The sequence below is a fragment of the Corvus moneduloides genome, chromosome 9 (assembly GCF_009650955.1).
Source record: "Corvus moneduloides isolate bCorMon1 chromosome 9, bCorMon1.pri, whole genome shotgun sequence".
In the NCBI taxonomy this organism is placed as follows: domain Eukaryota; kingdom Metazoa; phylum Chordata; class Aves; order Passeriformes; family Corvidae; genus Corvus; species Corvus moneduloides.
In genome coordinates this window covers 11221298-11247513 of record NC_045484.1, presented here as the reverse complement: position 1 = coordinate 11247513, position 26216 = coordinate 11221298, and the positions used below count along the sequence as shown (strand labels likewise).

At 39.7% G+C, this 26216-nt stretch overlaps 2 protein-coding genes across 2 annotated transcripts; one reads left to right on the top strand and one right to left on the bottom strand.

Annotated features, from left to right (window-relative positions):
- The first annotated feature begins 997 nt into the window (after positions 1 to 997).
- On the top strand, positions 998 to 9546 carry PRPF38B (pre-mRNA processing factor 38B). Its single transcript, XM_032118065.1, has 6 exons — positions 998 to 1364; positions 4648 to 4716; positions 5010 to 5161; positions 5245 to 5305; positions 7842 to 8065; positions 8323 to 9546. Exons 1-6 carry the CDS (start codon positions 1086 to 1088, stop codon positions 9176 to 9178), a joined length of 1641 nt encoding a protein of 546 aa, XP_031973956.1. The 5' UTR covers positions 998 to 1085; the 3' UTR covers positions 9179 to 9546.
- A 400-nt stretch (positions 9547 to 9946) lies between these two features.
- Positions 9947 to 26212, bottom strand: FNDC7 (fibronectin type III domain containing 7). Its single transcript, XM_032118059.1, is given in 13 exon segments — positions 9947 to 14666; positions 15200 to 15229; positions 15820 to 16080; positions 16640 to 16894; positions 17806 to 18060; positions 18511 to 18768; positions 19452 to 19678; positions 19680 to 19704; positions 21120 to 21215; positions 21218 to 21376; positions 21878 to 22138; positions 24732 to 24750; positions 25200 to 26212. Coding segments are annotated over 13 exon segments (1947 nt in total). The 5' UTR covers positions 25263 to 26212; the 3' UTR covers positions 9947 to 14628.
- Positions 26213 to 26216: the final 4 nt, after the last annotated feature.

The following is a 26216-nucleotide window of genomic DNA, read 5'->3' as shown; positions in this document are numbered from 1 at the left end:
GTTTAGAGTATTTTGGCAATTCTTCTCAATCATGCATTGTCTCCCTTTTGTACTTTAGGTTTAAAGACTGACACCAAAGTATGTAACTAGTTGTATTGAGTTTGGGGTTTTTTGCTTTTGCAGGCAAAACTGGAGGATTTTCTCTTTTGTTAGTAATTATATGTAGGCAGTGATTCTCTCTTAGCTGTTTAACCTAAGTCTGCTTGTTCCAAGTCTGTATGTAGTATTATGAGTTTCAGAAAGAGCTGTTGATCTGGAATTGAGCAGCAGGGGACAGTTACTGTTTGCTGGGTGTCCGACAGGGTTCTCAGAAGCTGCTCAGCCAGGTCCTGGCCAGGGGAGTGGGCCTCGTACCCAGCATTAGTGTTAAGTGAACAGGCTGGGCCGTGCCCTGGCCATCATTGCCCCCCTAGGCTCCTGCACACTGAATGTGTCCAACATTTCTTCCTTTCCCCTTCCCTAGTAGGGAAGCTGTGGATGCCCCATCCCTTCAAGGCCAAGTTGGATGGGGCTCAGAGCAGCCTGGTCTAGTGGAAGGTGTCCCTGGCCATGGCAAGGGGCGTTGGAACTAGATGGTCTTCAAGGTCCCCTTCCAACCCAAGTCATTCTATGATTTCTTTGCTTCTCCACTGCTGTGGAGGCAGAAGTGGCCAGCACCAGCTGTGCCGCGGCCTCATTCCCAACGACAAGGGACCGAAGGGACCAGTCTCCAACTTTGCTAAATCGGTGGCTCAATCTACTGAACTCCGTGTAACGGTGCCAGCAGCTGTCCCCCTTCGGGCCACAGAGACCCCTCACTCTCCCTGGCGGTGATGTCCCGCCTGCCGGGCCCGCGGGCTGCCGTGAGGCGAGGGCGGGAAGTGCCACGGCAAACGGCCGGGGTGTCAGCGGGAGGAGCCGCGGGGAGGGGCCGCGCCAAGGCTCCGGAGCACCCCCGCCTTTCCCCGCCGCTCCCCGCGGGTCGGTGACGCGGCCCCGGAAGGCGCCGCCGTCACTTCCCCGGCCGCCATCTTGTCGGGGCTGAGGCAGCGCCCGCCGGCCCCGCTCCGTGTGCGCGGCCCGCCTGCCCCGAGCGCCGACCCGCCATGGCCAACAACAGCCCCGCGGTGGCGAACTGCCAGGGGCAGCAGGCGGTCCAGCATCCGCCCGGCGCCGTCCCGCCCGTGCAGCAGCCGCTGCAGAGCGGGGGCCCCAAGCCGGCGGCCTCGGGCAAGCAGGGCAACGTGCTGCCGCTGTGGGGCAACGAAAAGACCATGAACCTAAACCCCATGATCCTTACCAACATCCTCTCGTCGCCCTACTTCAAGGTGCAGCTCTACGAGCTCAAGACCTACCACGAAGTGGTGGACGAGATCTATTTCAAGGTGAGCCCGCGGGCCGCGCTGGCGCCGGGCCCGGTTTGGTTGCGGCCCGCGCCTTTTCGCCCCTTATCTTGCGGTGAGGTATGGGAGCAAATATCGGTTGTGTTGCTTAGCTGGGGGTATCCAAGGCTCTGCCTTCTCTGCCTCAGCAAAGAGGCGTGTTCCGCCGTCGGATTTGGAATTGCGGAGCTGTAAATTAGGTTTGAAGAGGGCAGCGTGAGCCGGGGCGGTGGGGGCGAAATGGCCGTCTAAGGGCTGCGCCTTCAGCCGGAGAGAGCGGGGAGGGCGCAGATCTGCTGGCGCTGCCAGAGAGACCAGCCCTCCTCGCAGCACGGAGCTGCCGGCACGCCGTGTAACCACACAGAAGGGATGGTGGTGACCGTAGGTGTCTGCGTGTGGCTTTCATTCGCAGTTCCAGGTTAGGATTCCCTCCTCCATAACTCAGCTTACAACTTAACGAGTTCCTTTTAATGCTTCTCTTGGCGTTAGGTAGGATGTGATGGGGAGATGAATGGTCTGTACCAGGGCACCTATGTCTCGGTTCTTGTTTTGTTAGCAGGATTGAATCAGTTTTGCACCGAGGCTTCCATCAAGCCACTCTCCCAGGTAGAGGTATGCATAATTAATGCTAATCGACGCAGCCACTTTCTTTGTTCTGATAACGAGACCAAAATTTAGAGAATGCAAGCTTAGATAATTCAGTTAGTCACCTGTGCTTTGGTTGCTATTGGCATATTTTTTCAGGTGAATTCATTTTGCTCGATAATGTTATTGTGTCAGCTGGTGGGTTTCAGTATATTTGAAATAAATTTTTAAAAAAGCAAAGGTAGCCTTTTTGTCTCATTTATCCAAGCCAAATCAAGTTACTTAAGGCGCTATAATTGTGGAAAATAACTCCACCACAGTGTGTTGAGATTTTTGGCAGTTTGAGTTTACTTATGCTACTGTTTTTCCACTTAATGATAGCGTTTCTCTGCCTGTGCTCTGTCATTTGGAGCTGTTTCTTTATTTCTCCTAGTACTTACTGTAGCATATATTGTCGACAGCATTTTTCCAGTGAGAGACTTACTACTATCTGAATGGAAAGTGGCAGAGTTTACTTATGCAACTGATTTTTAGAGCTGAAAAAATTATAAAAGAAACATATTTTCAGAAAATTCGAGATCTTACTCTATTTTTAAAGTGAACCCCTTCAGATGCACTAAAAACTATTTTATGTGATTTGTCATCTTTGTACCGATGGAGCTCAGCAGCAGTAGGTCAAATAGTTCATTTGCATGTCTTACTGTTTCATTCCCAAAGTGGTTTTGTCTTGAATTTGGGAAGAATTTTGACATGGCATTAAAAATCTGCATATTGATCTGATTTGTTTCCTGAACTTGACAGTTACTGACTCAAAACTGCATGCTAAATAAAGAGAAAACTCAGTCCCTTACTCACTCATGAGTAATGGCTGTGAGGGAGAAGATAACCTGATGGTTAAGCTGCTTCATTGATATTACGAAGATTTGAATTCTCTTCATGTTTTAAGATTGCTGAATAATTGCTGTGGGGTTTTTTGTTAGCTGTTTGGTTTTTTTTTTTTATGAGTGTGATACCCATCATAGCAGCTGTATTTTCAAGTGTATTTGTCTGTCTTTGAGAAACAAGTGGCTCTTCTAGAAAATTTTAGAGTGCTGGGGGCTGGATTATCAGGAAAGGTGATAGTAAGTCACACAGGCAGCTAGTGATAAGGACCATCTTTGAAGATGTGGACTGTGTCCAGATATTTGAATTAATTCTCTTGTAATTCTGGGCTCCTGTTTCAGTTCTGTGTCTGCAAAGTGCAGGACTTCCTCTTTCTTTATCCCTGACCCTAACACCATGTGCATGTCTTCAGCTTCATTTCGTCTGTGTATTTCCAACAAGTTAAGCATGCACAGCAGTCTTTGTGGGATCAAAACTTTAAATATGCCTGTTTAAAATGAATATTGTTTTCAGCGTTTTGTTGTTTGCTTGTATTAATTGATACCTGTCAAAACCAGCATGTTCAGATTGACTGTAACTAGTTTTAAAAGTCGAAGACTAGAATTTTGTGGTAGTGTTATACTCGATTTTTTGACTAAAAAATACTTTTCCTTTCCTTTGAGAGGCAATACTATATAACCAGAAGGTTATGCAATATTATTTATTTAGTATTTGTCAACTTCTCATGGTAATAGTACAGGAAGTCATAGTGGATTTTGAATTCTACAGTATTGGCATCTCTCATATTTCCTGTTTGGCAAAGACAGCAACTATAAAAAATGCAAACAAAGTTCAGTAACTTCTGCTTTTAGTGTATATCTGATGTCATGTGATTGTGTACATAATTGGTTTTATTTAATGTATTGTTAAAGAATCTTAATTTGTGAAGTGCTGTATAATGTGAACTCTTATTCCCAATCCAGTGTAGCACCACTGTATCCTTTTTTGTCTTTTACATACATTTTAAGTTGATTTGTTTAGGAAATATACTTGTTTATTGAGCCAGATATTGCTTCTCTGAATTTCAGAATTTCAAACGTATGATAGGCAGTTAGGTGGTTCTGAGCTTGTTTATGACTCGTTATTGTCAAGTTTTAGGAATGGTGTTGATTAACTGTGTTTGTGCACTCATCCCTAAATGTATCTCACAAGATTTGACTTGGGCAAATTTTACTTGTTTGTACTTAGGAATCATTTTATCTAAGAATGACTTTTAGACTGCAGTCTTAAAAGAAAAAAACATTGACTTTATGTTAAAATACTACCCTTGATAAACATTTTTCTTTTGTCCTAATAGCAAGTGATAAAGAAGAGAAATATCTAGCTAAGTTCACTTCAGAAATGAGACTTAGGAATATGAGTGTATATTTTGACTTCTGTAGCTGTCATCAGCAGTTATCACTAAACTTGTAAGGAGGTGGTTTAAATAAAGGCAGTTGTTTAATCACCCAAGGAAATAGTAACGATGGGGTTTAGTCATAAAGCATTTGAAAGTATGTGGAATATAGAATAAGCATGGATGTTTCCTTTGGGGTTACGGGATTTGTTTTAAATCTCATTCAAGATTTTGGCTGTAATTTCTTAATGTGGTAATTTAAAAAGCCAAGTGCTTTGCTTTAATGACAAAGCAGACTTGATCTTGAATTTGCTAGAAGACAGTCTTTTAAGATTGGTTTAGGATATCCACTGTTAAATCAGGCTTTTATAGGCACCTAAACGTTATGGAGATTGTAATTGTACTTTTCTTTCTTTCCTTCTGTCCCCCACCTCACCCTTTCAGGTTACCCATGTTGAACCATGGGAAAAGGGCAGCAGAAAAACAGCAGGCCAGACAGGGATGTGTGGAGGGGTAAGTAGAAGTACGTGCCTTCTTAAATTTTTCTGTCTGGTAAATAACTTTCCCAAGCATAGATAAAATATGCTTGTATGTTGGCTCAGCCTCTAGATGTAAAATATTATTACAAAGAGTAGATATATTCTTCTTGCTTCCAAAGCTGTGGATGTAAGTAGTGTTACTTTTTTCACATAGCTTTGTTTGTCGGTTTAGATTTTATCCTGTGTTAGTTCTTACATTCTTTTGTAGGTTTGGGATAATGTCTTTATGACTTTCTACATCCTCACCTAACTTTCTGCTTTTGAAAGGTGCGTGGTGTTGGAACTGGAGGAATTGTGTCTACTGCCTTTTGTCTACTCTACAAATTATTTACACTGAAGCTCACTCGTAAGCAAGTGATGGGCCTTATCACTCATACAGACTCCCCATATATTAGGGCTCTTGGATTTATGTATATTAGGTAAGTATCAATATCATCAACTAAAGACTGATCTGATATGCAGAAAGCTGTATTAAAATTTTACATTGTTTTTGTGCTTAAAGGTACACACAGCCACCTACAGATCTATGGGACTGGTTTGAATCCTTTCTTGATGATGAAGAGGTATGTCGGCGAGGGTAATAATTTGTTTTCTTTTGTTTCTTTTCACGTTACTACTTTAGGTTTAAACGTTTCTTGATAGGGTTTTCTGTAGTTTGAATGTTACAATGGTATGTTCTTGTCTACATTATGTACATTAATTAGTGCAGGAAACAGGTTTGAGCTGGAACCTGGGTTATTTCTCTTAGATTTCAAAGATCTAACAGATTTTTTTCATTGGTTAAGATGTTACTGTGTCAGATTTACAAAGCCATGTGGAACAAGTATACTGAATCAGAGTGCAGACAGCAGGCTGTGTGAATGTGTCTTCTCAGTGTTTTTTAAAATCATAGTTACTTTAGGTAAGGTGTAGTAAGTCATGAAAGTGCTAAATTTATATTATCTGTTTATTACTGGGATGGGGGAATTGATGCTTACATGAAAGAGTGGGAACTATACGGTAGAAACCAACATTCACATTGGAAAGTACTGCCAAAAAGCTCTATGGTTAGTCTTCATGTCCTGGGATAACTAACTAAACCCAGGATTTCTTCAGAGGAGAAACAAAAAGCCTGATTACTGCATAAGGTGGCATTATTTCTGGAGCCTTAATGTCTTTGTTAATGGGGCAGATAAGAAGATGTGGGTTGCTAACCAAAGAAGTTCAGTAAAGAGGCTATGTTATTATGCAGTCTGATAGGAGAATACCTTTAGGATCCTAGTCCTGATTCACTGTTTGGAGAAACAGTAGAGAGCTGGTGGGTGAGGTTTTTTGGGCTATGAAGTTGAATACACAGTCTGCTACATACTGCTGCAATTTGTATTTATTGAGCAGGAAGGATCACTTCGCCATCTTCACTGTGACTGTAGGCATCTATTTGAAGAAATTTCAAATGTTGTAGTTGTAAATGATGTCCAAATACTGGTATTAAAAATAGTGTTAATTATACCTGTATCTGACTGCAATGCAGTATATTTATTTTAAACAGCGTCTTTCATGCTAAGTATCAAAAACACTGTGCAAAGGAAGCAGCTGGTAATTTCAGGTAAACCTGTGCTATAGTAGATTTTTAATAAAAATGAAACCAAATTTGACTCTTGCTTGAATCACTGTAATGTCCCCAGGTGGGGTTAACTAATATGAACTCTCCTCTGTAACATTGGACTGTATTTTGTGAGAAGGATTGGGGTGGCTTCATACACAGGGTCCCACAAAGTCAATTCCAGGGACAGTAAAGCAGTCACAAGTACAATGCATTATGCAGGTCCTAACTGGTTCATTATTCTAAGCTCTTTTTTTAGTTCATACATTTCAGTTCTTGCAGATACTGGTTATCAAGATGTGTTTATTTCTTGTTGTTTAAAATCTCCCAATATATTTTTGGAATTAGTGTTTCTTTCCTGGCTGCTATCAGTAGCTTTGCCTTATGTAGAAAAACTGCTTGGGGCTGCTTAAGTTTCTTACCAGTCCTGGTCAAGCTCAATAGGATGAAGCAAATTTTTATATATGGAACTATTTAAACCTACAGGATTTTTTTTTCCCTCCAGTTCTTAAATATGTGGAAGCAGTTCATCTTTTGTCATGCTGCTATGAAAACCTTCCCAGGATACAGAGTTACTTTTCAAAATGCTTCTTATGTTTATTTTGTTTAACTGTACGTACTCTCCAGGTGCTACGTTTAACTCCTCTTTTTCTTCTTTAGATCTCTGCAGCGATTATATTTGGAAAAACTGTATATCTGAACACTTAAATGTGTGTGAGTGCAAGCAGTTTTACGTTCAGATTTTCTCTTCCTGTTTAGATAACAAATCTCACTTTCCTTGTGTGCTTGCACTATAGGTTTGGGACTGACAATAGCTGACTAACATGTCCTGAGCTGTGAGAGGGCATAGCAAGAAGGCCTTCATGCGGTAATGACCCTTTTCAGAGACAATGGTCATCATGGATTATGCGTTTCCAATTATTTGTTCATTTATTTATTTTTTTACATATTTCTAAATTAGAAACCTCACTGCTTCATGGCAGTTGGTTTGCTATTGCTTCCAATTCTGTTAGGATGCCATTTTGTACTAGAGGTTTTTCTGTGATCATTTTTAGATAGGCAATGATGTAGTTCATAAATGATTTAGGCCACAGGGTTGGGTATGATGGTACACAGTTGTACATCCACAAAATGGAGTATTAAATGTAGTTTCAGAGGACTTCTCAACTTTGTGGCATTTAAATACAATGCAAGATCATACCATATAACCAGACTGTGTAAGGGGATTTTGCGTTAATCTCTTCATCGACAGTCCCTTACCATCCAGATGGCTGCAGGATTAGTATGTGCCTGCATGCATATATATTAAGTCCCATTCCCTATCGTTAACATTCTGCCAAATCCAAAGGGTGCAGAGTTTGAATTTTTCTAAGGAAATGTACTAGAATATGAGACAAGTAAACTTTCATAATCATGAGACTTCAATAGGACAGTAATGTAGCAGCATTTTTTTTTTTTTTTTAAATCAGTAAAGAGTATTTTTGACCATCAGGATATTTTTTGCTTGTATTTTGCAGGACCTGGATGTCAAGGCAGGTGGGGGTTGCGTTATGACCATAGGGGAGATGCTTCGTTCCTTCCTCACTAAGCTTGAATGGTTTTCCACATTGTTTCCAAGAATTCCTGTGCCAGTCCAGAAAGCCATTGACCAGCAAATTAAAAGCAGACCTAGAAAAATCAAGAAAGATGGCAAGGAGGGGATGGAAGAAATAGACCGGCATGCAGAACGTAGACGTTCAAGGTCATACAACCATTATTTTAAAAATGAATGTTAAAAGTTTGATACTGAACTACTTGTTACCAGCAACATGTTGTCTTTTCACTGAGATAGGTTTTAAGGCAACAGTTTATGGATGCTAGTGGATTAAAATAATCAGATGATATTTGGTATTCAAGATTAAATACAGGCTGTGTATGTAAAGTATAAATTGGAAAGGAAAGAGGGTCTCTTAACTTTTGAAGGAGGTGTTTCACATAGAATATCTTCTATTTTAAAAGGTCTCCTAGACCAAGATCGATCAGTCCCAGGAGGTCTCCCAGAAGATCGAGAAGCAGAAGTCACCATCGGGAAGGCCATGGATCATCTAGTTTTGATAGAGAACTAGAAAGAGAAAGAGAACGGCAGAGATTAGAACGCGAAGCAAAGGAGAGAGAAAAAGAAAGGCGGAGATCTCGAAGTACTGATCGCTCACTGGAACGGAGGCGAAGCAGAAGCAGGGACAGATACAGAAGCCGGAGTCGAAGTCGTGACAGGAAAGGAGATAGAAGAGACAGGGATAGGGAGCGAGAGAAAGAAAATGAACGGAGTCGGAAAAAAGAGAGAGATTATGATAAAGAAAGAGGTAGTGAGAGGGAAAGAGATCGCTCTAGAGAAAGGTCAAAAGAAAGGAAAAGTAAGGGTGACACAGAGGAGAGAAGACACAAGGATGACAAAGATGAGAAGAAACACCGTGACGACAAGAGGGATTCCAAGAAAGAGAGAAAGCATAGTAGAAGTCGAAGCCGGGAAAGAAAGCATAGGAGTAGGAGCCGAAGCAGGAACACAGGTAAGCGCAGCAGAAGCAGAAGCAAAGAAAAATCAAGTAAACATAAAAATGAAAATAAGGAGAAGTCAAATAAACGAAGTAGAAGTAGAAGCAGAGGAAGAACAGATAGTGTTGAGAAGTCCAGAAAACGAGATCAGAGTCCCAGCAAAGAAAAATCTAGGAAGCGTAGCAGAAGCAAAGAACGTTCCCACAAACATGATCACAGTGATAGCAAGGACCATTCTGACAAACATGATCGTCGAAGGAGCCAAAGTACAGAACGAGAGAGCCAAGAAAAGCAACAGAAAAACAAAGATGAGACTCTGTGAATTCTTTCAGAAGTGGATCACATTGAATCCTATAAATGTTTGATTAAATCCTGCTTATTTTTTCTTAAAGTTGAGATTGTGCAGTAGTTGATGAGCACTCTTCTCCAACCTCCCTCTAGGCTGCAGATTGTCATTTCCTATTTTGGGTAGGGAAGTGCCTTTGTAAACCCATTCAATGCATTGACGGTTTCAAACCATTTGTTTAGTTTAATTTGTAATGCAGAGATTGTTCTTGCATTTTTATTGTTCAGATGTTTCTGAAATGTACAGTCTGTACATATGTCCTGAAAATGTTTTAATTCCTTTGGCATGGTTGCCATGTTGGTTAAATTTGTATGAGGCAATAAACTGCCACTAATTATACTTTCCTTTTGTAGACATGGAATTATGGTTTGTATCCTGAAGTTAGCATGGCTGTGCTTTCCATAATAGTATGGCTTTTAGGGATGGATCTGGAATGTGTATTATAGCTGAGATATTTATGTGTGTACGATGTACATTGAGGGCTGCAGATTTAGAACTAACATTTATGTCCACTGTACCTGCTGTTTTGTCCAAAGCTTTTAAAATGTATTATGTTGATCACCAGTGGTGTTAAATTGAGTGGACTTTCAGATATAGTGGTTTTGATGCAAGGATTTAGATTGTGTTGGGGCTTGTTTAGTAATTCTGTAGAAAGGCTACCTCAAGCGGACACTGTAAAGGTTGACGGATGAGTACCGTAGCCATCTATGCATTTTATTTGTTTGAAAAAAAATCCATGTAAGCTTTTTTTTTTTTTAAAAAACACAGTTTATCCATTTGTGGTCCTTTAATGTTTTTAATCAGCAGCTGCACGCTGTCCTTTATGATAATCCTGGGCTAATAAAGGCATTTAAGATGGGAAGAGGGAGGTAGGAAGAAGAAAAATATTACAAAGGATTTAAGTTTCAAGCTTCCAAAGCATTTTTATAAGTGTAAACATTTAAAATAAGAATTAACTGATAGCATCCTTTTTTAATTCATATTTTCTACAAATAGTAAAGATCACAGTTTGTGCTGAACATTTCATCTGGCAGATTTTTTTTTTTAAACAGGTTGTTAGAAGCAAAAACCAAAATGCGTTATAGAAAAAGATCGTATCTTTAAAGTCCAAGTCTATTTGATAGATTATTCTGATGACTTGTATACTAAGTGAGGAGAACCATCTGGAATAAACTCTCAATTAATTCCTTTGTATTGTCAGCTTTTGCCTGCACGTTCATTGCCAGTTAAAGAGTGCTTTAGTTCTTCCATGTTTTATTTTCAGATAAAGTGACGCTTTGTACAAATAAGGGATTTTATGTAATAAGTAACTTACAATGAAGATGTAGGAAACAAAAGAAATGCAGCAGCCCCAAAATAGGAAGAACATGAAGTGGGACTTAATCGTGAAGTGACCTGGAGGTAGAAATAAAATATTTGTGTCTTTTTTGTTTCTGTGTGATGCAGGTCATCTAGGCATATTTGATTTTAAACATCGAAGAGAATCAGTGTTCTGACTTCTAACAATATACTTCATTCCACAGTATTCCAAGAAGCAAACTTTTTTCTTCCTCCCTGCTCTTCCTGTTTTCTGAGCTGTTACAGTCTTCCCTTTATCACCACGATCCTTATTAATCAAAATTTTTTGCTACTGAGGTTGTTACAGTATTGTCTGTTTATATTTGTGTTACCTGATTTTAAATCAGCTTGAAACAAAACTTAAGCTTCAACAAATTCATTCACTTGCAGCGTTAAACTGAAATACTGAGCTTTCATTTAATATTGAAGAAAAAAAGAAATACCTTGTCTAGTAGATTACTAGAACTGTCTCTGCAGTCTGCCAAGGGATTGCATGGATTCTGTCCAAACAGTGAGGACAACTTTTAATTTATCTTGTTTGTGTCTAGAGGGTTTCTTTTGGCCTTGTTTTTAACCTTCAGTATGTTCTTGGGCAGAGAGGCTGCAAAACCAGTGTTTTGTCAGGGAAAACAGATTACTGATTTCCAGTTGTTCCTTCAGGGCTCCTCCTCCTCTTCTGCCGCTGTTGGGCAATACAGTGAAAGAATGGTTTATTTGCAGGAAAAAATACAGGTATTTGAGAGACAATCTTTGACCTGAAAGTGGAGAAGCACTGTCTCGCTACAACAAAGGTGGTGAACATATTGATACAGCTTGTGCAAAGACTGGCCTGTGCCAGTATCTCTTTACAAGTGCAGTAATTTGAGGACTGTGCTTTTATTTTCCAATAAGCAGTCCTTTTGACCTTTGGATTTAACATGATTGATATTAGTACTTGAGTTAGCAGTGTAATGGACAGCACAATATTCACTGCCAACCAAGACCCATGAAAATTACTTGAACCAAGACACCCGTCTGACATTATCCTTGGGATTTACTGTCATACAGCTCTTTGGTTTGTATCCAGGGACTCTTAATTCCTTTTTGTCTTTCTGATGCCATTTTATTTTATGTGCCCTTCCTTAAAGCCAGGAGGTACTGTGCAGGGCTGTGAAAGCAGCTCTGATGAGCAGGGGTAAGCTAGTGGAGGTGCTAGTGCTGCCCACTCCGATGTGGTTGCTACAGTGCGGTACAGCTGCGCTGGACATTCATCTTGGGGGCGTTAGAAGAAAATTTCTGCCAATTATAGTTGGAGGAGCTCTGGTTGCAGAGCTGTTGTCCCACAGTGTGCACTCACTCTTCAGTTCTCAGGGTAAAATGACCATGACTGAAGCACTATGAACCCAAAACTTCCATAGTATGCCGCATGTCCATAATAGCCTAGCTGGGATAGTTACCTTGTGAAGCCTCGTCTGTCTTCGAAATTTCCTGTGGCTCCAACACTAAGTACTGGAATAGTAATAGCCTCCTACAGTATATGAGCTCTCCTCTTTGGGGGAACCTGAAGAAATTTGATGAATTCTGCTGGCTGTAGTAGATGTTTGAGCCTTTTCCCCCACTCTGAAGTGCGAATGTAGCTTTACGTATGGATGGCCACCAGCTATCAAGCAGGGTAAAACAGCATTTAAATGCCTCTCGATGTTTTGCAATGATGTCATTGTATCTCCTTTTTACTCTTCACCAGCAATAGTTAGATGTGGTAGAACACTTTTTAAATCTCAGTAAATTTGGGTCAAATCTGAAATCAGCTGAAGGGTAGATTTTTCCAGTTCCTTCAGTGGATTGAAAACAACCTAAGTTTTGAGCTATTACTTCTGTGTCAGATACAATTAAAAATAATGTGTATTTTGAATAATATACTTTTTATTTTTGCAAGTGTTCATATTTGTGTAATTTCAACTAATACATCTTTACTGTTACACATTGCATTTAATTTTTTTAAGTAAGCATTAATGAAGGCATCTACTGTGAAATAACCTGTACAAGTGATTTCAGAGATACTGCTCTGAAAACATGCATTTTAGCGTATCGATGTGCTGCCGCCTTTCACGTCTTCAACAGGAATTTTCTTGGTTCTCAAGTCTTCTTTCAAGAGGTTTGTGGGATTGGGTTGCTTGGAGTTTTTTGGTAGGATTTTTGTTTCATTGGTTGGTTGAGAATTTTATTGCTTGGGGGTTTTTTGCTTCATATAAATAAATAGGATAGAAACAGCATCTATAAAAACACTATATCTAATTGTCCTATCCTGTGATCTGAAGTCAGCATGACCCATAAAAGTGTATTTACCTCAGTCTGGAGAGAACCTGCAACCAATCCTGACCAAATGTTTTAATCAGCTCAGTGAATGCCAGTGCTGTTTCACACATCAGCAGTGTTAAGTATGAGACAATTTTATTAGACAATGTCTAATGCCTGAGTAACAACGCTTCCGACTTACACACTGCCACAGTAGGTGGTGTGTATCTGGCTCTGTTTCATTTCTTTTCTTTTCCTCCCTGTTTTGCTAATTGTGTACATCTGCTACCCACATTTTTAGAGCTGAATCAATGTGTTTTTTCTTGAAATCGTGACTCCTCTTCAGCTTTTTGCCTTTTTTTTTCCCCCCAACAGACATGTAAATAATACATTCTGATACAGTTACACTTCTTTTCAGTGGCAAAAGTGAGAGGAGCTGATTCAAAAAGTACTACAGCATGGTGATGTTTGTAGTGTGTAATTGAGATGTTAAGGCCTGTATGCCAGGGAGAATTAAGAGAACATACACCAACAGTTTAGAGTGGCTTAAAGTACTTTAGAGTTACTATTAGAGCATGGAATTAGCAGAATTGCTGAGGTCAAAAAAAGTAGTTTGAGGCTTGAATTTGGTTGCAAAAGAAACCAATTACTTTAGATCTCTGAAAACCCAGTTAAACACACGGTAGTGACAGTGTTTGGCAATGATGTCTGCAAAGAAGAAATCTTTAAATAGAACCCTCAAGGAAGAAAGCTGTTTAATTTTTTATTCAGTGAGAAATAAAACCAACTTTTATTAACTAATGCAGGGCAGTTTTAAATGTTTCCTAAAGAAAGACTTCTTAGATTGTGACTAAATGCAGATCATTTTCCAAGAAGCAGCATATAATTCTTGAGCCATCTACAAGCAATTTACTGAAGCGTGAGATTCCCATGAGATTTTGTGCAAGTGATCAGAAGCATTGGCTGAGATACCTAATACCTAGTGTGTTCTCTGAAGAAAGGCAATTTCCAGAATGGATAGTGTCTGTTTTTATAAACTGAAGATAGTGTTAAAAACCCTGTTGTCTTTGGATACCTTTATACACATCAACTTCTGAAGGCTGTGTTAGAATACACATGTGTTTGTAGAACCATTGACCTTAAACTTTGCTTTCGAAGTCAACTGAGAAAGTAACCACTGTGGAGTATGAGAGAAGGTCCTGCCTGGATTAGGTCTCACATATGGCTAGGTGTTCAACTTCCCTCCTTCCAGTCCTCAAGCAGCTGTGAATGTTGCAGTTAAGAACAGATGCGTCTTTCCAGCTTCAGGAGAGAAAAGACTGAAAAGAACATTTAGGGAGAATGGTGCTGTGAACAACCTTAACATCCAGGATAGCAGTAGGTGAGCAGCAGCAAAAAGGAGATCAGCCTTAGAGGGGAAAAAATCAGCAGTGCTTTCTTGCCATCTGTCTGAGATAGGAGCAGAAAATAGTCTAGAACACCGGGAGAAGGTAAATGAGTGCTGAAGAATATTTTGATTGGATTTTAAGAGCGTTTCTGGGGAACTATAGCATAGTGAAGTGAAGGCTTAATGAAGGGAAAGAAGGTTGTTACAAATGGAGAAAAGGACAGATCAGTAGTGATAGTAGGAGCAGACGAAATTTCAGAGGTAAATATGATGGATTTTAACAAACCGCTTATGCTTATGATATACAGGTCTGGTGAAGCATAACCCTCCAATCCCAAAGATTTAATCAACAGGAAAAGTTTGATTCATACATTCTAATATGAATTGCCATTCTTATAACTCACCTTATCTGAACCAGAATTTTCATCTAGATGTGTTTTGCATTGCTCTTTCCTCTATAAATCACTGTAAAAGAATTTGGAAATTAAGACTGTTCCATTAATGAAAAGCAACTGTCTTGAGAAATTTTTGTTTCAGTGGCTGCTTTTGAAGTTGTTTCTAGCAGTTTACATAGGCAAATATAGCACAAGACTATCCTGTTGAAACCCCAGAAGAAATAAGGTGGAATAGATTGAGGTAAGGCACTCTTTTTTTTTTTTTGCTTTTTTTTTTTTTCCTTTTTGAAAATAGAAAGCAGAAGTGCCACCTAGCTTCATTTGTAATGGGATATGGCGAGGCTGTAAAAGATAAACCTGCCTTTTATTATGTGCTATCAGATGAATAAGTGTTGTGACCATGCATGATAGTATGCAGGCCACAATATAGTTTTTTTTTAATTATACATTATAAGGTGGGGGGAGGGGGTGAGACAAACCTGCATAACACTACCAGAAGCCTTGACTATCAAATTTATACGCTATATGCATCTTATTTGAAGTTACATGATGCAAAAATATTTTATAAACTTCAGTAATTTTTACTGAATGTACTGCTCTTACCCATTCCAACAGAGCTTCCAGAACAGGTGACTGAAATGACATGAAACAGTAGTACAAATGTTAGGTGTCAGGTTGTAAGCTGGAAAACACTATAGTCTGTAGTATGTAGTCCATCTATACAACTATGCAATACCATCAGATAGCAGTAGTTTTATAATGGATTAAATCTGTGCCCTGGGAAAGGAATCCCTAAGTAATTTCCTCCCCTTTAAACAATTTTTACTTTAAAAATGTGCTTAGGAGTGATTAATTGAAAATACTGATTTGTTTCTTTTTTAAAAAAAATCCATAAAACAAAAAGTGCTCATTTATTTGCTTCTACACTCTAACCACTCCTAACCTCCCAAGTGAAAGTTAACTTCTCTATATTCACCAGGATATGGGTGATCCAGTTAAGAGGCACCTGTTTAGGTAAGTGTGCCCAGACCCAAAATGCTGCTGTGAAGTTCCCACCACAGATACTGCAGGACTGCACCCATAAAGTTTACTCTGCAGTCAACGCTAGAGCAGAAAAGCTCTATTCCATGCCACCTTTACCTGCATAACCTTGGATTGCATTTTAGCCGTCTAGCATGCGTGGACAAAAAAAAAAAAAAAAGCCCGCTCAAAGAAAATTTTACCTGAATATATTTTTTTAGGACAAAATGTGAGCTTTGGCTTCTTGTCAGTCACTGGAGCTACCACCACAGTGTAGACATCCCCACAAGGGATCTCGGTGATATCACAGTGACTCAGACCCGAGCTGGGGGTACAGCTGAAATTGCCCTTTGAGCCACGTAAATCAGCGTTGTAGTTTATTGTTTCATCAGAAGCTTGCCAGAACACCCTGATGCCATTGTTGCTGAGTCTGTAGAGCTTCACCCCGGAAGGGCAGCAAGCACCTAAGAAAGTAAGAAACATTAATAAGCAAATTTTGTGAACTCACAGTGTATTATAAATTTCTAGAGTGCACTTTAAACCAGATTACTGTGATTACCAGCATTTCAATGAGAAATTACCATTTCATGTAAAGCCAAAATAATTATTGAACTAGGGGAAAAAAGTTTTATTAGAGTCAAATTATAGAGCTGGACTTAATTCAGCTATTGTTTTTACATGTTGGAATATTGTTGTTCTTACCTGGCACAAGGCCTACCTTAGAATGCCCAGAATCCTTTTGAGGTCTGTAAAATTGAATTATGGCATAGCATAATTTAAATTTAAAAACTGTTTCTGGAGCAATATTATTAGAACTTCTTTATAGGGCCAACTGATGGCTGTCATAAGGACAGGTCTTAATTATATGAAAATAATCCAAAGTGCATTTATTTTAAGAGGGAACTGCAGGTTTATTAGCTGTGTGTTGAATTTCAGCTGTGCTATTTTTATGAGAGGAACACCACACAAAGTATGTTGTATATTGAGTGTTTTTCTTCCCAATTGCATTTACAATTTGCTTACTAGAAGAATATCCCTGATAGGTGCAGCCGGATGTCAAACCCGTCTCACTAATGGCTCTCAGAGATACTGTGTAGTTGGTTCCACATGTGATACATCCCAGGAGACAGTAGTTCTGAAGAGTGTGACACTTTGCCTGTCCTTTTGGAGACTCCAGTGTTATTACATATGTCTGTGCACCCATCCCAACAGACCAGCTGATATTGGTTACTGACTGTGTCACTTGAGTAAGTATCAGGTCATTAGGGCAACAAGGAGCTGAAAGAGAACAAAAAATAGAGAAGTGAATTCTGTTCCGTACCTGGAAAATGGAAGGTATTTCGGGGGGTTGCAGGTAGACTAGTACATGATCAAGAGCAAAGGAATGACAAAGTGCATACTTTTCAGGCAAACACCAGCGTGCTGAAAAATAGTTGACTCTGCTTGGCAAGCCTCTAATAAACAGAATGTCAGGATAAGATCAGTTTGTCTCTAACTGTGGGTTATAACCCTGGAATGACATGATTGTTCACCAAGATTCTAAAAATCACTATGATTTTTCATCAGAATATCAGAGTACATCTGTAGTTTAATTAAGCAGGGTCCATGTCTACCCCTCAAGTCATATATCTCAGTCCAGCTCTGTCTCTGCTCAAAGTCTCTTCCTCTACAATGTAGAATAACTGCAGCCAAACTGCCTGTTAAAAATAGACCCTAGTGTATATTAATCTCTGTACTGGGCCTGGGGATTGTCTGGGTAGGTGGTCAAGGACAAAATCCTGTTAGCAAATTAATAGCAGGAATGGTGGATAGGATGGGTTTTAATCTGTTCTTTACACTGCTTATTTGTTGACATGGACATTACCTCATTGCCTCTCCTGGTAATACTAAATATCAAAATGCTGACAAGGAAGTTATGCATTACATTAGTGGCTTATGTTATTACATTTTAGTTAGCTCTGCCAGAAGATAACTGGTTGCACTAAGGCCTCTCAGTCTGAGGCAACTGCCAAGTGATCCTTCCTTGTCACACACACAAAGATACAGACAGGTTTATGAAAAGGACATCCAGCAATACACAGTACAATGTGCACATATTGTAAATTTTAAAAAGCCAAAACCATGGAGTCATAGAACTATTTTAATATTATGCTGCTAAGTATGTTGAACTATATACAATTCCCACATACCTGTCTCTACAGGGACACTGTAGCTTGGTAAGCTCTGTCCTGCTGGTGATCTTGCTCCAGCACTAACAGAGAAAGCAGATCCGCAGGGAAGATCCATTAGGGTACAGGAATTCCCGGTGCTTGTGCAATGCCAAAGTCCAGCCTCTCCTCTGGCAGTGACAACATATGTAGCTTCTTCACCGTTAGATTGCCATAGCACACTGATTACAGATAGACCCTCCTTTGAGATATTTTTAATTTCAGGACTGCAGGGAGCTGAAATATTTCATATTAATAGTATTTAAAGAGATTGCTTATGCATACTATATAAGTTACACATGAAAATTAAATTCCAGTTAGAATTGACAAATTACTTTGGAAAAGTATATGATACTTACATGCTTTACTCCTGGTGAGAAATTAGAAATTGTGACGGAACAGACAACCTAAAGATTTTGTGTATAAATTGTAATTCTGATTTTCAAAATACTGGAGCTATCAGAAGCTTTCAATACAAATTCGATATAAATTCCCTTCTTGTAGTGTATTTGTAAAGACTTTCAGTTTTGGAGTTGTTGGGTTTTTGGTTTTTTAAAATTTTTACCAGTAAACTTAGTAAAACAGTTAAACAGTAACTTAGCACTCCAGTAATGTTTCCCATCCACGAATCGCTATAATAACTAATAATGAGTTCTTCAGCTCAAGGAAAATGAGTGATTACACTACCTGTTGCCACGTACTGCGGCGCACACGAGGTGTTGCTGCCCCGGGCCTCGCTGACGGAGTACACGGTGATGTTGTAGGGAGTGTTGCACTGCAGAGCCGACAGGGTGCAGGCCGTGGCCGTGTCCTTGCAGAGCACCACACCGCTCCCGCCGGCTGCTCTGGTCTCGTACAGGTCAGCGCCTCGCACAGGAGCCCAGGTGACCCGCACGGTGTCGCTTGACATGAACACGGCCCTGAACTCACTGGGGCAACAAGGAGCTGGGAACAGAAAAGGCAGAAAGGGAAACTCGAATGGGCGTGGAAAACTGACGCAAATAACGAGCCTTGCTTCGTTTATCTATGTGCTTCGTGTCTTCTCCAAAGGTGACCAGTACTGTGCAAACAGTCTAATGAATCCCAGCTTTCTGCTCCTTCCAAATCGATAGAGGACATACTAGTGTTTAGGTCAGGCCCAGGAATTATGTATATCCTTGGTTTAAAATTTTAAAGCTCTAGAGGTGATATAACCCTAACAATGTTCTTCTCAATTTCCCATTGAACTTACTATTTTTTTTCATTTTCCAAGCATGAAAACTCCCATGAGGAAGTTTAAGACTTTGGTACACCCTTCCTGAGGTAAAACTTAAAAAAAAAACCCCAGACAGGACTAGAGTTCAAATGTTTTGCCAGGGCTGTGTATTATTCATGTCCTTGCCTGATGATTGTTAATCGTTAAACTGTTTTCAAGTTTGTATGCATGTTGTTGCACTTGACTATGCAAGTTAAGTTTAATTGCAATGTGAACTGTTTCTTTTTCTCTCCCAGCCTTCGTGTGTTATGCCTAAAACCTGAATAAAAATAGAAGTTGAAGTCATTATCTTCCCATAAAAATGTCCAAACAGCTCTACCATAAACACAGTTAAAGGATCCAAATGAATTTGCAGGAATACATGGCTACTTACCAGTAGTGTAATTGAATATATCACCTAAAGGGCTCTGCCCTGCCTTGTTATATGCAAAGACGCTAATGAAAAAAGTGAAGCCACAGTCCGACTGGAAATGGCATTGAGTATATGATGTGTTGCACTGCATTTCCAAGCCATCATCACTCTTCACAAAAACCACATAATAATGACCAAAACTGACGCTGGACCACGATACCAGCAAGTGTCCAGGTTCATCCTCCTCAATTGATGTTTACTGGTGCACAAGGAACTGGAAAAAAAACCATTTAAAAAGAAAAATAGTCTCAATATCAAATCTTTTTTTCTTTCGTGAAGTTATACTCCTGGGGAATAAAGGAAAATCAGGGATATACAGAATTATTCCACTAAGCTTGAACAGTTGCTCTGTCTTGATCAAGAAAACAGCAACTTAGCTGCCTTTACAGAGGTTGCTACTTACATTTAGATGACAAGTGGGTATGATTTTTACAGAACAAAATAGATGCTACCATCATGTTTTACAGAAACATCTGCTTAAGGAGCCCTCTAAACAAAACCAGTGACACCAGGCACTACTTCAAAAGGAACTGGCACAGTGTGTGCTCACAAACAGTAGGTCTGGATGATAATTGGAATACTAGCATGAATAGCAGTTGGCATCCTAAAGCCACTATATGTGAAAACCCTTTATATTTTTGTATAAAACTTACTGGCTGTATCTGAGTTTGCTTAGGTTTCCTTCCTGTTGGCATCCCAAAATGCCACATTAAACTGCAGACTCCATGGCTTTTGTTTAAATAGAATTTACTTTCTTTCTAGTTCAATAAAGTGTAGCTTGCTGCTATTAGAATGAATATACATGATCTAGCTGAAGCAGTGCTGGCTGAGATTACAGCCCACAGCTTAACAGTTGTCTCTTGCATAAGGCTCTCTCGTCCTGTTAGATGCACTGCAGAGTTGCTCACATGATTCATCTCCTAACCCCTATTGTGAAGAGTCAAAATAAGGCACGTTACATCAAATAACTAAGTAAATAATGTTGTGTATCTCAAGTAGCATATAATAAAAAGAAATAGTTTAGATTTTGATTACATGGGCAGTTCATCTAACAGGTCAGGAAACAACAATCTCTGACATAGAAGTGGTGCTGTAGCTGAACTGAGCAAGCTCTTGTCCTGGCAATGGTTGATGGTTTCTTAATTTAGTCTAGTGGTGTTATTTTGGCTGAATATGCTTCTGTTGACCTTCTTTCTACCTAACAACTTGACTTGGCCCAGAACAATTCTAAGCCCAGAGGCAGTCCTTAATGCTATTTCCTCACAAATTTGTTCCAATCAATTTGTGACAGACCTGACACAGTAGGACAGATCTGTTATTCCTTACATTAGTTTTACACCCAGAAAATTGACTTTAGAACATGTACTTCTGGTAAGAGGAAACTCCAGGCTTACTGGTTTGGCCAACGATATATATACTATTGCAAGTTTTTGTCACAGAAATATGAAGAATGTTTAGGCTCTTACCCCTGCAGTAAGAAAAGTATATGGCATAATTTATGAACAAAGGTCAAAAGCAGAACTAACTACTTGAGAATCACTTGTGAATTGCAATAGACTCATTTACATTTGAAATTAAAGAAGTATATGTTAAAATGCCACAAGCTACATACAAATCAGTGACACATACTAGTTTTTAAGCTTACTGCATCAGTAGGTTTACTGGATCCAGCATTATTGTATGCTGTGACAGAATCATAATACTCAGAGCTGCACTGGAGGGATGCACAATGCAGGAGGCAGAAGATGTGTTACACCTCAGTTTCAGGAGTCCACTGGAGACTGTGACACTGTAAGTTAGAGCTCCTTCTGTTGGCATCCAAGAGACAACGGCTCTTAAAGCACCACTACAGAAAGCTACTTTAACATCCACCGGTGCTTTAGGACCTATGGTATATCAATTTAGAACACATAAGTTTAACTTAGATTAACGGCCTACAGGCATGATCTTTTTCATAACTTGCAAACTAAATGAATTTTTTTCTGGTGCAGACCCTACCCTCATTCACGTTAAAATGACATTTTTAAAAATAAATAGTTCTAGTTGCCCACTGCTGAAACTCCCTGCTTATTTGAATATTTGCTTCTCACAATTAGAAAAATCCTCAAAATCAAAGTCTAAGTTAGTGTTATCCAGACCTGTCCTAGGTACAACTTTAGTGACAGTAAATGGTATCTTTGCCTCAGTAATATTCACTAAACATAGCTATGTCATCTGAGCTTTCATAAACTTTGAGATGGGGCAAAAATAATATGATCTGAAAATCTACCCAATGTATCTTTGAAATAACATAACACAATGACACATACACATAAATACTTCCTGGTATATTGTTGCTGTGTTGTTTTTGGAATGCTGACTTGGTTTCATAAAAGAAAATTTCTTACTTGTTCTTTGGTTATACGTGAAATCATCTCCAGGCATCCCATTGGCATTCCAGGCATAAGCCTTGATAGTATAGAGAGTTCCTGGATCTAGATTTGTAAATATCAAGGATGTATTGGTGGTGTTCTCCTCCAGCATTCTGCCCAAACCATCTGATCTCATGAGTGACACAGAGAAGCCAGCTGCCATATGCACAGCTTTCCAGCTCACTGCAATGGAGTCAAAACTCAGAGAATGAACAGACAGAATCGGAGCAGCCAGGACTGTTGAGAAGGAACAAAATTAAGCTTTTGGTTTTTCAGTAGTACAGTTTGAAAGGACCAAATTTGAAATGAATACACAGAAACAACAATCGCTAACCCTGAGAGACAAATTCAGTAACAACAAAACCAGAAAAATAAACTAATGCAAGATTGACAGAATAAATTTGGAAAGTGATTTGGTGCATCAGTTATTGTATTGCACATTTTGTGAAATGAACAGAAGTTGTACAGAAAGTGTGAAGGGCTGCATGTGTTGAATGAAAATCACCAAGAAGATACTGCATTTCCTCTCCTCTTAAGTTTCACAGTATCTTACTATTTAATACTTTTGGTTCTTTCTTCATTTCTTCTATTCCTTCAAGTTATGCCATTTGTTAAAGTAAAATACATATATTCATACCAATTCTAATAAAACTCCCAACTGAACTTTTAACTTACTGTACCATCATAAAGTAAACCATTAATTCAGACTCTTGTCCTAGTCATTAAGTCAGATAGCTGAATTCTAGTCCTCAAAAACTGAAAGAAGAATGTGATCAATACAATTTAAAATACAAGATTATAATAATTCAGGACTGGTACATGCATGAATGCTTTATATTATAACAACATTATAGAATTTGAAATAAGATTTTGAAAGTCCACCTGTTTTTACTTTTTTGAAAGGTGAAGGCTGGCTTTTTCCTCCTGAATTTATAGATCTGATAGTGACTCTGTACAAGGTGGCAGGTTTCAGTCCCATCACAGTGCCTGGAGAATTTTTTACTATAGTTTCAACGAAGGAATCTTCATCTTGTGCAGTCAGCATATAATTAGTAGCCCCGGGTACCGCTCTCCATTCCACTGTGATACTGCTGCTAAGTTTTGAATAAGCTTGCTCAATAACAGGTATGTCTGGAGCTAAAATGGAAATAATGATAGACATACTGAAGCTAGGAAACTCAGCCCTGTGGAGCACTGTGTGCCTTGAACATTTCACAAAGACAAAATGTAGGACAAATAGTCTACATTTTCTATGGATGATTAAAAATTAAGTTAAATGGACTTTCAGTGAACATTAATGAAATACAGAGAGTCTTGCGATATTCTAGACCAAATTTTGTCTTTCAATAAAAATACTCTAGTACCCTGAAATCACTACTGTAAGATAGCATTATTTAACCTAGGTTACACTGAGAGGTTCTCCTTTAAAGCCAATTAACTATGTTACTAACTAAAGCAATATACAAAGCAATATATACAAAAAAGAAGTGCATGTTTATACAAAGCAGTGTGAAATAGGATGCTGAACCATAGGCATTTCTATATCAAAGCAACACACAATAATCTAGTTTGGAAGGGATTATGGAAACTCACCTAACCCCTTGCTCAGAGCAGATATTCTTAGCTGTACAATAACATGACAAATCAAATATTGTAACTAAATGCTTTGGTGTTATGCTCTGCCATTCAGAAAGAGCTCTTGTGTACTGCAGACACAAAACTAACTACACAGAACTTATTTCTTAACCATGAGTAATTCATGTTCAGAAATCAGGATGTGCATGCCAAATTCAGCATTTATAAAGCAATTCCACATGATGCAAGGCTGCAAAACACTAGAAGAGAAAAAAAAAAAAAAGATAAAATGAAGGTACATCCCACCTAAAATTAAGAAAAGGAATGTAGAAGTATTTGGGATGAAATAGATGCCTTGAGGCAAAGTTGTTCATAGCAAGGTAGCTCATGTGGGATTTGGGAGACCTTAGCAAGTATTACACACAGCTGCTCAGTTAAGTGCTAACATCTATGTGCTATATATTCTCTATTTGACTGTTAGGCAAGACTTAGACCTGAGTAAGGATTTCCTGCACAGAAATTTTTATGAATCGTTACTAAAGACAGTATTTTAAAACAAACTGAAAAAATATATAGTGCAGTATTTTGCTCAAAGATTGTGAAAGACCCATCTGCAAATGTTCCACAGGCACAGTCAGACAGAATATCTGGGACCGTTTTTACAAATGGGGCAAAAGAGGGTGTCTGACTGTGACTGACAAGACTTGCTTGGGACTAAGAGCAGACTTCAATGCTTAGTTGAGTAGCTGTGTGCATAGGAGATTGTGCTTCTTCTGGTGTGGTTTTGATTTTGGTCTTTTTGGTTTGTTTGGGTTGGGGTTTTTTGTTTTTGTTTTGAGGAGTGTGGAGGAGTTTTCTTTTGATGTTTCTTTTGTTTGTTTTTTTAATTATTAAAATATACAAGAATTAATTGGGTGCACATATGGGACAGTGTGAATCCCATTTGTAGCACAGCTGTGTAATGAATGGCAGAATTAGTTAATCTGAGTGTTCTCCCTGGTTCACACTAGTATCAAGGCACAAATCTGAATATTTGTGCAAGTGTCCAACAGAACTGTGACTCCTAAAAATGAGACTTAAAATTTATAAAGACATCAATGTAACTTTTTAAGCCTGAATCAAACACAAAAACAATTTTTGTTTATAAAGCTGCTAGAATTTACAGAATATTTTATTAAAAATGAAAAGAGTATGTTCTTTTCAGACCCATTCAAAAATAGGCAGGCAAAACCAAAATACCATTTTGAAGATTTACCTGTGTTTGCTGAAAATATCTGAAAAGGAAGATGTGACAAAATTAGAAACACAATGTGAAATATTTTATTTTGAAAATTAAAAATCTAAGAATGTTAGTAACAACAACATAAAATACTATGTTTATGAGCACATTTTACTGATATGATGTATTTGCTCAGATTCTTTAAGCATGGAAAGAGTATGCAACCAATGAGATTTGGTACAGGTATGCAGATTGTACTGCTTCTGCATTTTCCCTTCTGAACCTGCCTATTGATCCTGTTTGCAGTTGTTAACACACTTTGAAAGGCCCTGGGTGCTAATATATTCTTTTATTTTTATGTAAATAGTGCAAAACTGTAATAGTAACTAAATACCAACGTGGAAGCGGATGTCTGATACTGCTCCACCCTAACTTCTAGTTTACTTTTCCGAAGAATACAGTATCGTCGCTAGAAACAGCTTTCAGCAAGTAAGTTGCACTCACCATTTCCAGGCAGCTGAGAAGCACTCCAATAAACGCTAATGATTTACTTTTTGCACTGCACATCTTGTCAGAGCTTCGTTCCAGTTTCACACGGGGGCGAGCTGAGGCCGATGCCCAGCGCTGCTTCCCAGCGCTGCTGTCACTGTAGGCGCACTCCCCGGGGGAGAGGAGGTCGCGCTGGGCTGGCCGCTCCTCCCTGCTGGACCACAGCCGGACAGCGGCCACCAAACCCTGGTGACACGGGGCCACCACAACACTCGGCTTCTGGCCGCATGGGTGGTGGGGGTTTCTTCCCTTCTGTTATAGAATGGAGATTCTCTATGGTTTATGCAAGACTCATAAAATAACTAAGCCAAATGAAATTTGCTCTTCGGCTCATTGTCTATTGTATTTTTGCCCACTTACAAGGATCTTCTTTTCTGTCGGTCATGATGCCCTCGTTGTACTCCCCTTTGAATGGCACACTGCCATACGGACTGCGAGCAAATTAGTCTTCCTCATACCTGGCTTTGTGGAAAGAGCAATTTTCCTCGCATTCCTTCGTATCTGTTTCAGCTGCTGGTTCCCTTTGAGAACACTACTTTATGTCTTCGAACTGTAACTTCTGACAGACGATTGTAGGCGTCAACAGCCGCTGTCGTTCTGTGACCCGACGGTGTTTTCCTTGGTGGTTTACACGCATGTCAGCGGAAACCCGGGGGCCGTTTTCGTGAGGGAGCCCGCTTTTCCCCCCGAGGGGACCCGGGACCAGGGCAGGTTTCGCGGAGCCACACGGGCCAGGCAGTCTCCAGCTCCCCCCTGCTCCCCACACCTTGCCAGGGGCCGCCGCGGGGGTCGGGAGTGGCTCCCGGCGTCCCGGGCTCACCTGCTGACGAGCAGCAGGAGGCTCCTTCCTCGGGGGGCAAACCCTCGTCACCAGACACTTCCCCAATGGGAACTTCGGGCCCCATGGTGGCAGACGAAGAAAGCCTGGCTCCCGGCGGGTTGGGCCGGGCTCCTGAGGGGCTGAGCCCGGCC